This window comes from Etheostoma cragini, chromosome 17 (genome assembly GCF_013103735.1).
Source record: "Etheostoma cragini isolate CJK2018 chromosome 17, CSU_Ecrag_1.0, whole genome shotgun sequence".
Taxonomy (NCBI): domain Eukaryota; kingdom Metazoa; phylum Chordata; class Actinopteri; order Perciformes; family Percidae; genus Etheostoma; species Etheostoma cragini.
The window spans coordinates 20533094-20551067 of record NC_048423.1 but is presented as its reverse complement, the minus strand read 5'-3'; the positions used below and the strand labels follow the sequence as shown (position 1 = coordinate 20551067).

Here is a 17974-nt window from a genome sequence, read left to right as displayed (position 1 = left end):
TTTTAATGCCATGCGATCTACCCCCACCGCCTTGGCGATCGACCGGTAGATCGCGATCGACCTAATGAGCACCCCTGAGAGAGAGATGGATCAGGGACCCTCTACTAAGTAGAGGGTCCCTGATCCATCTCTCTCAGTTAAGGGGTCCTTGGCTTAAAAACAGGTTGAAGACCCTGCTCTAAAATTTGGTTTATCCCCTTCTTGTTGGGAGATTTCTCACTATTAACAAAACACATTTATTTTTAGTAAATCAATTTAGCGTTATGGTTTGGCATTGGGCTTAATGTGAATGGACAAGGGTAGACGTGACCCCCAAGAGACAAATATTTAATGCTACAATCAAAGGAGCCCGACAATCTCCCAGTTGACTCTTTGCAGAGGCTTAAAGCCCAGTTCAAACCAAAGAGTCACGATGAAACGGGTTAAAATGTGCAATTCTTTTAATTTTACTGGTGCAATATTCTGAAACCTGCCAGGTTACACCAATGTGACGAGACAGTGTATCATCTCCATAGGAACGACTCTTTGCACTTCCATTCTACTTTTTGTAGCTTATGTCTAAACATGAATGTGGAAAGTGATAGCGAGATGCTTGCTACAGTGGCATTTCCAGTGACTTAATGACAATGTTTTATTTCTCTGGTTCACTGCCTTGTTCTAACGCAAATACCAACACAACCAAAATTTTTCAAGAAACAAGCTTTTAATAAATCTTTTTAAAATGTGTGAACAAATCGAACACCCCATGACAGATTTAAGTTAATGTGGCAGTCTAAACAGGGAACAAACACCCTGGCACAGGGCCTGTTCCATGTAGTGGATGTTGTTTGTCAGAAGGAAAGGCAGAAGATCAGACAAAGAGTAACATATGGACGATGATACGTAGACTGTTGAAGAAAAACGTAATACAAAGCTAATTAAGACTATCGGCTCGACAAAACTCTATTTCTCAGTATGGCTTTGTTCAGAAACTGCTATTGTCCGGCAATCAAGTGAAGATAATTACCTCTTCTGAAGAGTCCATCATGTTTTTTTAATCCTAGGTCACGGAGGGCTTTCGTCATGTGGATGCGGCGACAGTTTTGTTGTCATTACTTAGCATTCCTTATGGGGGAGACAGAAACTACAAACTATAGTTTTGACATTTTTTAGAGAACTTTTATGACTGGCATTTTTTTTTCAATGGGTCAGAGGTTTTTTTATAATCTAATTTGCTAAATTGTGAACATACAGTAAGTACCTTCTAACTTGAACTACTTGTCTCCAGTGGCTATGGCTTCCCCCCACTGACCCTGTATCAGGGAACAGTTGGGGGATCTGAGCTTGGCATTGGCCCATGGTATTTGTCTGTCGTGGATCGTTGTGGACAGTACCCCCAGTGCCAGGGGATGAAGCTGACAACGGAAGGGGATGAACTCAGGATTTGTCCCTGTCCTTATTTATTATTCATCATTCAGTTCACTGAATACTTCAACTGCTCTCGGACCAATACACCCATGCACGCACAATCTGTAGCAGTATAAACTACTGCAGAATATATCAGCACTATTGTTTTGACAAACTTCCATGATGAAAGGCTACAAATGAGGTCCCAGTCCAAGCTACAGTAAGTGCTTCTGCCATAGACTGTATTATAATAATGTACAAATCTTCCAGGCATAAAAAGTGAAGCCAATGCGTAAGTGCCTTGAACCCGCATTCTATCTAATTCGCCTTAGGGGGTAACTCCCTAATTTTAAAAAAACTCAGTTTCTATCTTTTTTTCTATAGGATATTATTTATTACCTCAGCAAACATTATAATGAGTTTATGTCCTCAATTGCTAGTAAGCAAGTCTTCAATACAGAGTGATGCTTAATTAGTAAAGAATGGTACCATTGATTTTAAATTAGATAATAAATCAGGGGATGTTTTATGACAGGTGGGCTACATCCGCTCAAAAATGTGCTTTGTCCAAAACTTTGTCTTATTACTATATTATGAAATTACCTGCAATATACTAATATCAGCCTCAAATGTACTTTGTGTTTAGTGCTAATGAGCAAATGTTAGCATTGTCATTGTGAGGGTATTAGAGTGCTAACCTTAGATCAAAGACGTTGTGCCAGTATAGTACAGATTACAGAGCTGTTAGCTTTTATGACTGTAGACTCTTGTTTACATTTATTTTTTAAACGCCGTCGTAAGCCCAAGGATGGTTGATTGTTTTTTTTTAAAGTAAAATCTTCCTTCAATCTACCTGTTCAAGTAACCTGTCTTAGCGTCTAAGTGGCCAGTTTTTAAGTGCTCCCAGTGCAGATGTGTTTAATGGTATTTCTAATGATATGATAGTTATATTAAATGTAAGACATTGTCTTCCCGTTTTGCATTTTTTTATGTTTTTATTTGAACCAACCAGAGAGTTTTTCACATTTTTATTTACCACAATCTCTTCACTGTTTGGTCCAGTGATGGAAGAAGTATTCAGATCCTTCACTTAAGTAAAATAAATTATACCACACTATAACAATACTCCGCAAAAATATTTAAGTAAAGTATGTATACTCAAGAAAATATACTTAAAGTGAAAATTAAAGTAAAATTAAAAGTAAAAGTACTCAACGGGAAAACACCTACATTTTAGAAACTAAAAAAAACATATAAACAGTTATTTCAATTATTTGTTTATGATCTTCTAATTTCAAATAGACTTGCCCTGTTTGTTGTTGGGTAGTTTAATTTATAATAAAACATTGTATTTTATAAACAAAAGCTGTCAGATGAATGTTGCAGAGCAGAAGGAGAAAAGCGGTATGAAAAGACTCAAGGAAAGTACAAGTACCTCAAATCTACCTAGTTACATTCCACCATTGGTTCTGACTCTTACAGTTTGACTCTGCGTTGTGTTGCAGGTGCCTATTGGTACAGAAGCAGATGGCATGAACATCCTAGGTCTGGTGTTATTTGCCATGGTGTTTGGAGTGGCGTTGAGGAAGCTGGGAGATGAGGGAGAAGAACTCATTCGTTTCTTCAACGCTTTCAACGAGGCCACCATGGTGCTGGTGTCCTGGATCATGTGGTGAGTAGAGTTAAATGCAGATAGGATTACAGTGGTATTGGAAGATCATATGGTTTAACCCTTGCATTTTCTTCTCTTCAGCCATGAACTGGTTGTCCTTCCAGGTATTAATTGAAGATAATTTTTTCTTTGCTTTTATAAAACAATTTGTTGATTTATATGCACCACTAACACCAAATTGACCAAATTCACATCTCAATTATGTGAAATTATAGCTTTTTTTGTTAAAAAATTATTTATTTTTACCAATAGTTAAGATCAGAGAATGTTGACTGGATCACAGACGTGTATAAATCAAAGTTTAGTCAGGATACTGTTTAGAACCATCTAAACTGTTTTTTTTTTCAAATGCTATACAATTAATTTATTTTACCTGAACAAACTTGTATAGAACCAGCCATGTTAATTCTGGACAAGAAACCCATATTTCTAAAAAACTTGATTAAATGTTTGTTACTGTTAAAATCCCACATTCAAACTGCTTTCCTTCTACATTTTCTTTCTTGATAAATCCTTACCTCGTGTCTCTCAGGTACATCCCTTTTGGCATCATGTTTCTGGTGGGGAGTAAGATTGTGGAGATGGAAGATGTGGTTCTTCTAGTTACTAGTCTGGGAAAATACATATTTGCTTCAATCCTGGGCCACATAATCCACGGAGGCATCGTCCTGCCACTAATCTACTTTGGCTTCACACGCAAGAACCCCTTCAGTTTCCTGTCAGGCCTCATCACGCCCTTCACCACTGCCTTTGCAACCTGTTCCAGGTATACTTTAACATCACATGGTCCTAGATAAACCACACTGAAATGGGAAAAGCGTCATTGATAGAATCTATTTCATTGATACAATCAGGAAGAAATGTGAAATAAAAGTAGTTTTATTGGGGTGCATCCCAGTGAAATAGGAGTAGGTAACAAAACAAGTAAAATGTTTTCTGTTGGGTCATAAAGTAGCAAAACTATTTGCAAATGTGTGTGGAGAGTTGTACATATGTAAAGGAAATCTTCAAGTCTGAAATTAGATTTGCAAGTGTATCGAGATTTGTAAATGTGTGGACAAATCTGTAAATGTGTACATAGATTTGTAAATGTGTGGACAAATCTATAAACGCGTAAATAGACTTGTAAATGTGTGGACAAATCTTTAAATGCGTACATAGATTTGTAAATGTGTGCACAAATCTTTAAATGCGTACATAGATTTGTAAATTTGTAGACAAATCTTTAAATTCGTACATAGATTTTTAAATGTGTGGACAAATCAGTAAACGCGTAAATAGATTTGTAAATTTGTAGACAAAAATGTGAATGCATACATAGTATTTTGCTCCAAGAGCTGGAAATACAGACATCATCATCAAGTCATCGTCGACTTTTGACACATGACTGATATTGCTACACATCTGCCATGACAGAGATCTTTAAATGTGCCTGTACCGCTCTGCTCGTGCCTCTGTAGTAATACATACCATACCTACCTACATACCACCTTTCAGCGGTGTCACCAAGTCAACTGGGCAAGACTGGCCTTTAGACAAGTAAACAGAGAAGCTGCTGTCTTTCTGGATAAAAGAGGTTTGCATTTCTCAACCATTTCAATGAGCGGTTTAAGATCTGAGGGGCAGTGTTAGTAGTCCTGACAACTTAAACCAAGACCATGTCATTACCATTACTTTGAGGGGTTAAGACAGAGACAAGACTAAGACCAGACCAAACAACTGAAACATACAGTATATACACAACTAGCTAATATGCATAGCTAACCTTTGCTAAATCAGTTTGGGTGAGGGGTGAAGACATTTCTGGAGAATTTTGATACAGAGGGAGATTGAAAACTTTAGCTAGCATACCGAAAAATAGTTATGATGTTAACACATAAATCAGATGGGTTAACGTTAACCCTGTGATTTAAATATCAAACTCTTAATTCAGCTAGGGCAATACAGAGACTCTTATGGCTTCCATTGATCCGGGGTAAAGGTTAAGAAACTAAAATGTAAGACAACTGTTTGGTATTAATTTCACATGAATAAAAAACAAAAACAATAAAGTAAACTATTACTATTGTTATTATTATTATTATTATTATTATTATTATTATTTATCTCAAACAATCAACAACGTTGCAAAACAAAACAAAACAAAAACATTTAAAACAAACAATCAGAATTTGCGAAAGACCAAAAAAATAAATAAAAAAGGAAAAGTTTGTGAAGGAGCAGGCGAAAGCATGCAGCTTATTAGGTCCTGCCCCTACTTCACAATATCATATTATTCCAAAACAAATAGATATGCAAACACAGCATACAATCTTTACAATAATAACAATAATAACTTACAGCTATACAACAATATCCAAAAATTCAGTTACATTACAATTCCATTCCTATGTTTCAGTCTATTCCTTTCTTTATTGGTCAATGTATTGATTTCTTTAATCTATTTTTCAACTGAATGATATTCATGGCTGTGTGTGATATCATTGTTCAGTCCATTTCATAAGGTCACCCTACAAACTGAAACACACATGCTTTTAACTGCAATTTGCACAAATTCAAGAGTTTGTTTGAACATTTATTGTCCTTTTACATGATATCCCCCATCTCTTTCAATAATTATTGCACTTATGTTACATGGTCAATTATTTTCTTCACCTTAAACATAAATTGTGCAGTTTTGAATGTAACAATGTCTCTAAATTTCAGCAATTGTGAATTCAACAACAGATGATTAGTGTGCTCATTATACCCGGCGGGATTAATTATCCAGATTGCTCTATTTTGCAATGCGCAAAAAATGTGTAAGTTGCTTTTTAAAGGTATTTTCCCAACAATATAATATATATGGTAAAATAAGTGTTCAGAAAAGAGTATGCAGTGTATTTAGGTTCAATATTTATCTAGTTTTGCTTAATATACCAATACACATGCACAGATATTTAATGTTGGGCTTCCAGCACAGTTTGTGGTTAAGGTATAACACCCAGACATTTTCTTTGATAGACTGTTTAAATTATTTCATTATCAATTACTATTGTAACATCTGTATTTATAGTATGATTTCCAAATATCATGAATTTATTATTGATCAAATTAAAAAACAAATAGCTTTTCAAGTATTTTTGAGATAGTTAGTGGGTTAGTGGGTCTACAATCCCGTTTATTACTTTTTTTTTCTGGAGACATATCAATATCACAATAATATAAGTATTATTCATTCTTTACTAACAATCTCTATAACTTAATAATAATGATAATGATATGGCTCTGTCTTTTTCAGTTCAGCAACTCTTCCCTCTATGATAAAATGTGTGGAGGAGAACAATGGTGTGGACAAACGCATCAGCCGCTTTATCCTTCCCATCGGGGCCACGGTCAACATGGACGGGGCGGCCATATTCCAGTGCATCGCTGCTGTTTTTATCGCTCAGCTCAACAACGTTGATCTGAACGCTGGACAGATCTTTACCATCTTGTGAGTTCAGAAGATGAAAACACACCAGAATCAACAATTCATCCATATTTTTGTTAAAGTTAACTTCTCGTTCTTCTGTTACATTGGTATTAGTAGTAGCCTAGTACTAAAAAGGATTGGGTATTGAGAACCGGTTCCAACTTGGAACCGTTTCAGCAATTATGATTTGAAAGGAATGGTTTGGAAAATGTTGGTTTTGAATCTGATCATCAGTTACAAAGTTTTGGTTTCCATAGCAACCACCGTACTTCCAGGCACTTATTGTGTTGCATCCAAGGAGTAAGGGGTGCTAAGGTGTGGCTTTAATTAAGTTGAAATAGTCCGGTAAAACTGTAAATCACCATTGAATTAATCTAGTATTGCCAGACCTTTCTCCACAGCGACGCATGCGGTGGAAGGTCTGGTTAGTTCACAAAGCATTCCAAGATGAAGGAAGACGTGCTTTGTTTGATTGGCATTTCGTAAAAGAATTCACACTCATCTCGGTAGGTGCTAAGTGCCGGATGGAGAAACGGTGCCTCTGCAAAACAGCCTCTGGAAGGAACTTGTTTTTGGCAAAACATGTGTACATTCATAAGCTGTTTTGGTCATATTACAGAAAACTCTGATTGGACAGATAGTCTAGCTAGCTGTCTGGATTTACCGGGCAGAGATGTGATGAGCATTTAACCATAGTCCTCAGAAATCCCGGAAGTGGAAAAGTCATGGATATAAACTACCATTGAATCAAAATAAAATTTTGCATGTAACCCCATTCAACTCCATCCCTCAAAGATTTGAGAATTGATAGGAACCAGAATTGAAAGGAAGAATTGGAATTGGAATCAGAATTATTAAAATCAAAATGATGCCCAACTATATTCGTCATATGATCATATGATAATTTCATAATTACTTCTAGGGTGACAGCCACAGCCTCAAGTGTCGGTGCAGCAGGCATCCCGGCCGGCGGCATCATTACCATCGCTATTATCCTGGAGGCCATTGGCCTGCCGACCAACGACCTGTCCCTCATGCTAGCTGTTGACTGGATTGTGTGAGTAAAGCCTGTAAACCCAATGACACTTATGTTAGAAAACACAGACAGCTGCGTTTGAGCATGTCTGCACACTTTGCCAACGTTACAGTGAGTGTAAATGGACCCCAACTGGCATGCCAACAGAGGGAAATGAAGGGAACAGTTTGAAAAAAATCAAAGTTGGTTGTATTTTCCTCTAGCAATATTGTCTTGTGGTAGCAGTGCAAACTTACACACATCAGCAGGTTAAACAAAAAATACATAAATGCTTTGCATCCGTTTCATAAGACAGGTCCCAGGTGGTGCAAAGGTCTGGCTTTCAAAAGTCTCGCCAGATTTCTTTTTTGTTCTGAGCTATGAAGATAAGACACTCTGTCTTGAGCTTAAGTCCTAGTTCTTGCACTGTTACTGGCTGATAAGATATGACAGCATACCCAAATGAAATCTGTGGATTTCTTTAGTTTTCGGCAGTAATCCAGAAGGAAAATCAATGGAATTAAGCGGCCTGTTTTTCTGCTTGTGGTGGTGTGTTGACATTCTAAGTTTTATTGTCATTTTTAAAAATGTGTTCCAAATCTTAAGACAATTCAAGGTCCGCTGATAAGGAGTAAGTAATGCTCTTTTCAGCCCTTTCCTTTAGTTGTTGTTATGAGAAAATGCTGCTTGTTTAATACTAGGCTTGAAGCGAGAAGGCAGCAGGAAGATTTTAAAGGTTTAATAAATTAAAAAAGCTTTAAAGCTGCAGCTTAAAACAAAAAAGCAGTGAGGTAAAAACTGGACACCGAGATCCCAAAAAAATTGATTACACTGAAAACTGAAAAGAGCAAGAAACCATAAGGAACACAACTGGACAGGAAGAGCTGTGGTAGAGCGGTTGCCTGCCAATCAGAAGGTTGGTGGTTCGATCCCTTGCCCTGCAGTCCCATGTCGAAGTGTCCTTGGGCAAGACACTGAACCCCGAGTTGCCCCCGGTGCTGTGCATCGGAGTGTGAATGTGTGTGAGTGTGTATCTGATGAGCAGGTAGCACCTTGTACGGCAGCCTCGGCCACAGTGTATGAATGTGTGTGAATGGTGAATGTATCCTGTATGATGTAAAAGCGCTTGGAGTAGTCGTTAAGACTAGAAAAGCGCTATATTAAATACAGCACATTTACAAGAATAGAACCTGGTAACCAAAAAAGAACTAGACTGCAGCAAAGACAGTTAACAGTGAACGAACAAAATAAAAAGCAAAAAGCACAACTGAAACCACAACCCTATAGAAACACTAAGATGATCCATGGTAGTGGTTGGTTTACTCCTAATGATTATACCATGTGAAAGATAAGCATAAAGGTAATTCTTAAGTTCAGAACTGATTTTAACCATGTCATGTCATTTACATTTACATGTTTGATACAAAGTAGACCAATCTCAGCCGCCTGTCTCTTCTGTCCCCTTTGCGTACAGGGATCGTACCACCACGGTGGTAAACGTGGAGGGCGATGCTCTGGGTGCAGGAATCCTCCACCACATCAACCAGAAGGAGATGAAGAAGCACAAGGAGCAGCAGCAGCAGCAGCCGCAGGAGGAAGGGGAACTGGCGGAGGTCCTGGTGGAGGTGGTGGCCAAAGTCCAGGCGGAGGAGGAGAACTCGCCGTACATCATTCACCAAACCAAAGCCATGCCTGAAGCCATTGAGTCAGTCCTGTGAACTAAGCCAGACTTTTTCTCTTGCCCCCTGACCTATCAATACTTCTGATGTTGCTGCTGACCGGACACCATTCTGACTCAGTATCCATTAAAAAAAAGGTCCCGATGGTTTCTCATTTGAGGAAAAACAAAGTGCCATAGTAGCAGTCTGCATAGAGCATTGACAGACTCACTGTATCTAGTGCGGCCGTTGGCACATGTTCTCAATAAGTGGGATTCGTAAAACATTCCCATACATGTTGATTTGTCGATTGTACGGTATGAGATGCTCATGGCCATACTTTTTACATTGGAGCATCTTCATGTGCATTTACTTGTTTTTATCTTCAGACAGCAAATAGAACGATCAGCTTTTACTATAGAGCACTAACAACTTGCCAAATGCTGACAAGTCAACATGTCTCACGTATGATTTATTATAACTGAATTACCTGTTCAAAAAGCCGTTCTGTTATGTAATTGCATTTTATTTGTTTAGTTTTATTTGTTTTACATTTTTAGCTTAAAAATATTAGGTCCCAGTGTTAAAGTTTTTGTATCATTTAAAGAGAGGTTTACCAGGTGTGGCAAGGCTTTTAGGCAGTTGCTGACCATCACCATTAACCTTTCAAATGACAGTTTGAGTCCAGTTTGAATTTGGCCTCATGAAATATGTTTATCCAATGACACACTGGCCTAGTACGGTAAGACATTTTGAACATTGGACCATTTGAAATAGTGTTTGCATTGCATGGTGGCCTGAAAACCCATTGAATACGTGCTACCCTGACACATCCTATTCATGCTTGAGTAAACAGAACATTGGGATTATTTACATAACCATGGAAAAAGAATTCACAAAAATCCAACTCAAACATGATAAGATACATCTTATTAACAACTTAACCTGCCTTTGTGTCCCAGCTGACATTTTCCAAGTACGCTCCTCCAATTTTGTAATGACAGCAGTTAATAGTTGCTTTACAAGTTGTTCCTTGAGTCTGTGTGCTAACAATGGCTACACACTGAACAGCCAGCTGTCTCAGCTAGCTAGCTAGCTCTCAAAAGTTGCAAAATGCAGTTTTTGAATTAGGCGAGTCAGCTGTTCAAATGTCTGTGTTGGCATCTTTCTTATCTATTTGTTAAAAAATCCTTTCTAACAATACATTACCAATATGATTTATTTATAAACATAGCTAGTATATTTGTTGCTAATTGCTTTTGAGAAATACGTTTCCATGGAGTCAAAATAAGCTAGTTTGTTTTGGGCTTTCTTTGCTAGCTAACGCTATGGTAACATATAAGTTAGCTATGATTAATAATCAAATTTTTAGCTAATGTTTGCTTAGCTAATAAATGAAGTGTTGTCAAGGCTATGTCGTGGTTAGCTGACCTGATTTTCGAGTTAGCTAAAAATTGTAACAAACTAAACATATAGTATGAAAAGATTGAAGTATGGAAGAAAACATTAGCTCCCAGGCAAAACAGAAAAGAAATGCACATCATGAAAACACTCCTGTCTCCCATTTATTGAAGAAAATGTATTCACTGTAGGTTGTTAGTAAAGTCAGTAGTTTATGAGGAATTCACTCAATAATCAAAGCTTCATCAAATGATACAACACACAAGTACTGGATCCAAATCCATGATGACTTCATATAATACTGTATACTGTCTCATGATTTTGTGAATCCATCCTTGGATTTTAGAGTGTCATTTCTTAGTAGCTTGGAAGTTATAGGATGTGTGTTAGTATCTGTATTTTATTCGTTTTAAAAACTAAAGTGATCAGTTCATGTTACAGGTCCTGGCTTTTCACCAAAACATTGACTGTTTTTAATTCAGTCTGTGTGATAAATGATTAGTCCTGCCTTTGTTGCTATATCATTATAAAAGGGAACATTGGGCATTGCCATTATCATGGCTATTTTTTAAAGTGTAGATTTTCCTTGATCTAGGGATAAAACTGTAAGACTGGATTTGTACCATGCCATTGTTGATGTCTCCCTTCAGTGTGCAGGACTTGACTGACAAACTGAGCCTGTGCTGTCCCCTAGTGGTGTCAGCCATTAATGTAAAAATAGTAAACAGTCTGATCTCAAAGCTTGGTTGAACCAGTTTTGTTTCTGTCTGAATTACTTTAGATAATTCAGCTTGCTTTGTTGAATGGTAACTGTGGTAGTTATTTTCTATTAATTATTTATTTAAACATGCATAGGGAACAACTGGTGTTGAGACAGCTCCGGGAGTCATTTGATGTTATGCTGTATTTTAAAGTGAAGACCAATAAGAGGTGAAGGAACATCATGTATGTGAACATATGCTTAATGCATGTTGCTGTGCCCTAATGTCTGAAATGCTCATTATGACGTAGTGGTGGTGGTGCTATTTTTTGTTTTGGGATCCAGGTGTGTATGTTGTAACTGTCTGCTATGAAGAAGAAGTAAATTAGTATGTTTGAACATTTCATACACATCATTTGAGATTAAACAGATGTCCCTTTCTAAGCAAACACTTGCTCTGTTTGCGTAAAACTTTACGACTAGAGTTTTTGGAGTTTATCACACAATCACATGCAGTTACATTATATACGTACAATATATATTTCATATTCATTTGTTGTAATTGTTTTAACGTTTTTGTTTAATTTTTACTTGCCTCTTTTTAACACTTTCTGATTGTCAAGTTTTGTATTATGATAACATTTTTAATGAACTCTCCAGCCAGTGTTTTTGATAACATTGTTGCTAGAAATATACTTTAATTTTTTTTTGTTAAGAAATAGCTGCTACCTTGCCTGTGCCATGTCAATGTCTAACACTGTCCAGCTGTCTCTTTGCTGTTGGTCCTGCTGTCTTTCAACATTAAAGGTGATACAGTACATTTTTCATGCAACCCAAATGAAAAGGCTACTGTGTTTGTACTACTAATTATTAGGTCATTATTCAGAGGATTACAAAGGAGGCCTATGTCAACACAAGCGTGTCTGATTACATGATTCTGAATGAAAGATACCCCATAAAAGCTTTTTGCAGAACAAGTCCCATTACACAGGAATAATTGTAATAATTGTTCCTGAACATCACACATAAGTGTGGGGTTGATAAGCTTGTTAGTTAGTACTTTCTGTATGACTCAGTGATATGTAGTGTTGATTCTGGTTTGTGAAAAATTTACAATTTCTGCCAAACTTGACCAGAGCAGAGCATTATAACAATATTGTATTGATATTGTTATATGAGACTAGATATTGTCTTAGCTTTTGGATATTGTTATATCCTCATATGACTTAAATGTTGTCTTTTCCTGATTTTAACTGGCTGCATTACAGTAAACTACTTACTAGACTGTTCTAGCTGTTCAGAATTTGGCTGATAACTCAGTTAGTAGGGCAGAAGCCCATTTGCATCTAATTCCTCTGACCTGCGGCCCTTTGCTACACATCATTCCCTCCCTCTCTCTCCCCTTTCATGTCTTTAGCTTTCCTGTTAAAAAATAAAAGCCAAAGATGCCCCCAAATTTTTTTTAATTGCACGTCATGTACATATAATCATAAAAGTAAGTTCATAAAAGCATAAAGAAACACTTATTTAGAATTTGGACCTTCATTTTGGAGAAACGGAGAAAGTAAAACCAGAAGAATATGTGAAGGAAAGCTGAGGTTGCTGGATAACTAATGAACTGTAAGGTCTTGTTGACCTGCAAAGATAATACAAATTTAATCAAGACCTCAACACAAATGTGTCGTGAGGACTTTCTAGTTGGTTGGATGTTTTGCCTTGCTCTCTGTCCTTGTCTCCAGCCCCTGCTCACTTTCTTGCCAGTCCTGGTCAAATGACATCCCCTCCCACCTACACACCCGTTTCTACTTTCCTCAACAGAACTGTAGTTTATAACCAGCCTTTTTTTCACACATTCTTTGCCGGATACAGTTATAACGTTGCCTTGCTCCTCTTGCTTTTACATTCTAGCATCTGTTATCTGTGTATTTCCGGGGGTTCCAGAGTAATCCCATAAGTGGAACGTTGTGGATATAGACTACTCTTACCCTAAGCCTAACCAATCCCCACTCCTTGTGCCTAAGCCAAACCACGTCAACACGTCTAGCGGATCCAACCTAACATTTACCTTTTACTATCTCTGTTTCTTCAACATGGAAGTCTAAATTGTTACTTTATCCTTTTATGAGCTAACCTCTGCTGGCCGAGGATGTTTTTTATTAACCCACAATTACAATCAGTTCATCAGTAAATTCTGATGATATTGATCATGACAATGATGAGACGGATGCTGATAATAATAATCATAATAGTAATAGTTACAATGTAAGATTTTCGATTGACAGCAGTGACTTGCCCAATGAGCTAGTGGTATTTTTTGCAGAAATATCAACATTTTGAAAGTCAGAAACATCACCACAGAATGCTAAGTAATACTGAAAGTACTGACCAACAATCTTATCGTCTCGACACACAAAAAATAATTAGCCCTTAAAATAACATCAGTTATTCCTGTGTAATGGGCCCGGTTCTACAAAAGCTTTTATAGGGTCTCTTTCATTCAGCATCCTGCAATCAGACACGCTTGTGTTGACATAGGCCTCCTTTGTAATCCTCTGAATAATGATATAACCTAATAATAAGTAGTACAAAACAGTAGCCTTTTCATTTGGGTTGAATGAAAAATGTACTGTATCACCTTTAATGTTGACAGACAGCAGGACCAACAGCAAAGAGACAGTTGGACAGTGTTAGACATTGACATGACACAACCTTGGTAAATCTGAGGCTCCATTACCTTTGGTGAAACCCCTGACTGTTCCTCTGGCGCCATCATACGGTTGACTTTTGTGGTAAAGGATGACACCTCTCGACAACATGGATGGATTACCATGCATGCACTTGGGTACAGCCTTTAATGACAATTGTTTGTTCTGCCTGCTCCATCATCACCATTTTCATTGAGTGATCACTCACATATGACAGAGACACTGCAAACCGTTAGAGAGTTAGCTCACATGGTAGAGTGGGCACCCACATATAGATGTTTACTTCTCGAAGCAGCGGCTGCAGGTTCGACTCCGACCTGTGACCCTTTGGTGCGTGTCACTGCCCCTCTCTCTTCCCTTTGTCCTATACAAATAAAGACCTAAAATGCTCCAAAAAATAGTCTTTAAAAAAAGAAAACTTATGGTCACACTTTGTTTGGAAAGTCTAACCCAGGGATTGGCAACCTTTTTTGTATGAAGTAGCTGATCAGCCATGTCAGCAATTAGCCTGCCATCACATACTGAGCCCACTCAGGCAGTGTTTTTATTTTCCTTCGCAGTGCATTCTGTGAAGAAGGCATTGTGTGCTAGCCAAACAGAGGCAGAGTTAGGCAGATCATTGGGGAATGCAGACGGGGAAAAAGTCCATCAAACTATCGCAAATAACAGGCTTCTGCTAATGGCTGTCAAAGAGGTCATTTGGAACATTTCCAAAAAACTGTGTTGCTAGTTTGACATTGGCTGAACTACTGGCACCATTGGCACATGTGCCTTTAGGTTGCCGACCACGTTAATACGTTATATTCGAACGTGACCATTTCACGGACTGCCATGGGCTGCTCTGGGGGACACAACACGTGGGATGGTGACAGCAACTTGAGGCAAGGACACGATCCAGGATCTCTTTGGCACGCAACACCGGGTAAATGAAACTGCACACGTCAGCCATAACAATGGGACGGTTTTGGTTAGGAAAAAAAGAATGTGAAAGAAGCCGTCACACGCAGGACACGGTGACAACAATGCCATGGTTGTGGTTAGCAAGAGAATAATGCGGAAAGGAACTGCAACACGCGGGACATGGTCTCCGAAGAAAGTCCTGTGTTGTTTGACCTGTTCACCGCCCAACCAATCTCCCTATGTGGATTTTAGGCTTTTCAATACTACTTGCTACCGCAATCGTTCTTTCATTACGAAATAGGCTTCCCATTGAAATACTGGTATCTGCTCTGGTATCGGACATTGGTACGGTTGTGTTGCTATTGGGGGGGGGCATGGTTGTGATCCAGTTCCACTCTGACACACTGAAGCACTGAGGAGATACAAAACAGATCTCTCCTGGGAAGCTTTGTCTTTTCCCTTATCAACAATATCACTTTATCTAGTCCATGGTAATGGTTTAGCATTCTTTCTCAGTTTTCTTCTAATTCCATCTCCTTTAAATGTTGTCGATTACTACTCCCTACAGGGCAACACACTGTAGGCCTATATATCCTAGCCGTTCTAACCAAGCTCTCAAAACAGACCCGGAACATCTGCTCCCAACTAAAATTGAGGTCAGTCTTTTACACATGTGAAGATATGTAGATTTTTTTTATTAGGAACACCGTTTGTCTCTTTCTGAAATGGGCATGCTCAATGATTTCTTTTCTTTTTAGTACTTTGAAGTATATTTTGATAATCAGGCAAGTAAGATTTTGAATGCAGGACTTGTATTCTTGTGAGGTTTACCGTTGGTTATTGACGCCATTCATCTGCATGCACGGCAGTACAGAAAATCAGCAAACCTTTCCTTTTTTCCAGCTAACCTTGGTTAGCTGAATAAAGCATTTCTAGGCACCCAAAGTGTTCCAGTCAACTTTGCTGAAGTTAAAACATACAGCGAGAGGGTCAAAGTTTGAAATGAAAACTTGGACAACATCCAAAAACATGGTCATGCTTATCCTAATGTTCACAGCGTAGTGCAATGGTTAGCACTGCGAAGCCTATTTCTGGATTGACAGGTCAGCGTTTAGCCACGTCCGTGCTAGAAATTAGATAGAATGCAGGTTAAGGTACTTTAGCATTGGCTTAACTTTTTAGACCCGGAAGCTTTGTCCATTATTTTGACAGTCTATGGTTGGAATGAACATGATGTTTAAAGGGATAATTCATAGATTAGCGTTAAGCCTTTTTTTATATGGTTGGCATGACAATAAAGCACACTTGAGTTGAGTTGTCACTTGACTGCCTCTCTATGTCTGTAACCAGTAAGCGTGGCATGGGTGTGGAATTGTAGGGAAGCAAAAGCAAGTGCATTCTGGGAGTTGTTGTCTTTCATCCACATGAGCCAAAAATACATTTTCTAGCTTTTCTCTGTGTAGAAGCCACCAATCTTTCAAAAAAAAAAGAAAAATCACATTTCTACTACATAAATGACTTAATTTAAATGTCTGGCGGCGAAATATCTCTTCATCTTCGCCCTACTTAAGTGTCCTTTTTGGAGCAGTTGCGGCACAGCACCATCTGTTGTAATGTCAAGTTCCTTCAGTTTTTGTAAAACACTAAATCTGAAATTATTTGTGTTCATTTTACATTAGTTTTTAACCAGGTTGTATAACTAGTATAGTTTTGGTTAATCTTTAGTTTTTCTTGAAGGTTTTAGTTTTTATTTAGTTTCCTTTTTTCAATGCTTATCTTATTTTTTGTTTACTCCAATAACCCTGGTATGGTATTGTGGCTGCCAACTATGTTCTCCCCGAAGAAAACTAAAAACTTGGTTTGCTTAAAAATATTGTAGAACAATAATCGCTTGGTAAATAAAGTTTTCATGTACATGTTCTGACATTCCAGCCATGTTTCAAAGTCCTGGGATGTTTCTGGCTATTCCTGTCTGTTCTGGGCCCTCATTTATAAACGTGGTGTAGGCCTACAAACAAAAGAAGCTGACGCTGCTCCTCACGCAAGATATGTGATTTATAAAAAGCAAACTTGATGGGAAAATGTGCAGTCCTCCACTAACACTCTGACCCAAGCGTGCACACAGAAATGGGTTAAATTAGAAAGGGGTTAAATCGAAAACAGCAACACCAACAGCAGATGGATGAAACACGTGTAAAACTGAGACCATTACATTGGCGCTGTTTTCCATTCTGGCCACGCGGACTTTTCTTTGTACCAATCTCCACCCACCAACCACGATGTAAACATTAATGCCTTCCTGCTTGGCTGAGCTGTAGCCTTAGATAACTCAGGTGAGCCAGCAGGATCAGCTAGCTACAGTAATAATTAGGGCTTGGTAAAGTTACAAAAATGACGGTACCGATACCAATATCGGGACTTTGATACCGGTTCCTGGACAAAATTGGTTGTGATGCCAATTTTAATTAAATCCATTTTAAAATATTAAATAAATTACAACACATTACTGAAAAATGTATGAGTTTAAACTCAAAACTATAATGCATTTTTCACATGTGGCCCTAATGCTTATCCATGGGTTCGGAAGTTGTTGACATGTGTTATGAACGATTGGCTGAACTGAATCTTCAGGAAAAACTTGTATTTTCCAATTGCATGATAACTATCACATATTAATTCCTCTGAGAGGCAGCAAGAGGAGAGGGCCAGAGGAGATTCTACTGCATGCTTTAAGAGAACCTCATTCTATTTTCAAAACAGTCACTTAACAGCTTCACTGCACTGAGAACTCGGGATACACATTATTTGTGTTATTGAAAATGTATATCTTTTATTTTATTTTTTTTTTTGTGTACTTTTGAGAGCAACAAAAAGCCTGAGTCAAATTCCCTGTCTTGGCCACAGGGACGTCACTAGGATTGAAAGACGGGGTGCTTAGCCCCCAGGGTATTTGTAACTTGCGTTTGCAAAATCTTTGCACTCATATCTTTTGTTACTGTATTAAAGCTTCACTTGTGTCATCAAACAGTAAACAAACCAAGATATTAACAAGTAAAAAGTGGCAGACACATTCTCTTCTTCCA

The 17974-nt window shown here is 38.0% G+C and overlaps 1 protein-coding gene across 1 annotated transcript in view; it reads left to right on the top strand.

Moving 5' to 3' along the window:
- Positions 1-9342, top strand: part of slc1a4 (solute carrier family 1 member 4) — a 20998-nt gene extending 11656 nt beyond the window's left edge. Inside the window, exons 4-8 of the mRNA XM_034899262.1 lie at positions 2892-3058; positions 3591-3824; positions 6339-6533; positions 7435-7569; positions 9002-9342. Coding sequence (XP_034755153.1) covers positions 2892-3058; positions 3591-3824; positions 6339-6533; positions 7435-7569; positions 9002-9245 — 975 coding nt within the window. The 3' untranslated portion in view covers positions 9246-9342. The remainder of the gene's footprint in view (positions 1-2891; positions 3059-3590; positions 3825-6338; positions 6534-7434; positions 7570-9001) is intronic.
- The last annotated feature ends 8632 nt before the right edge of the window (positions 9343-17974 follow it).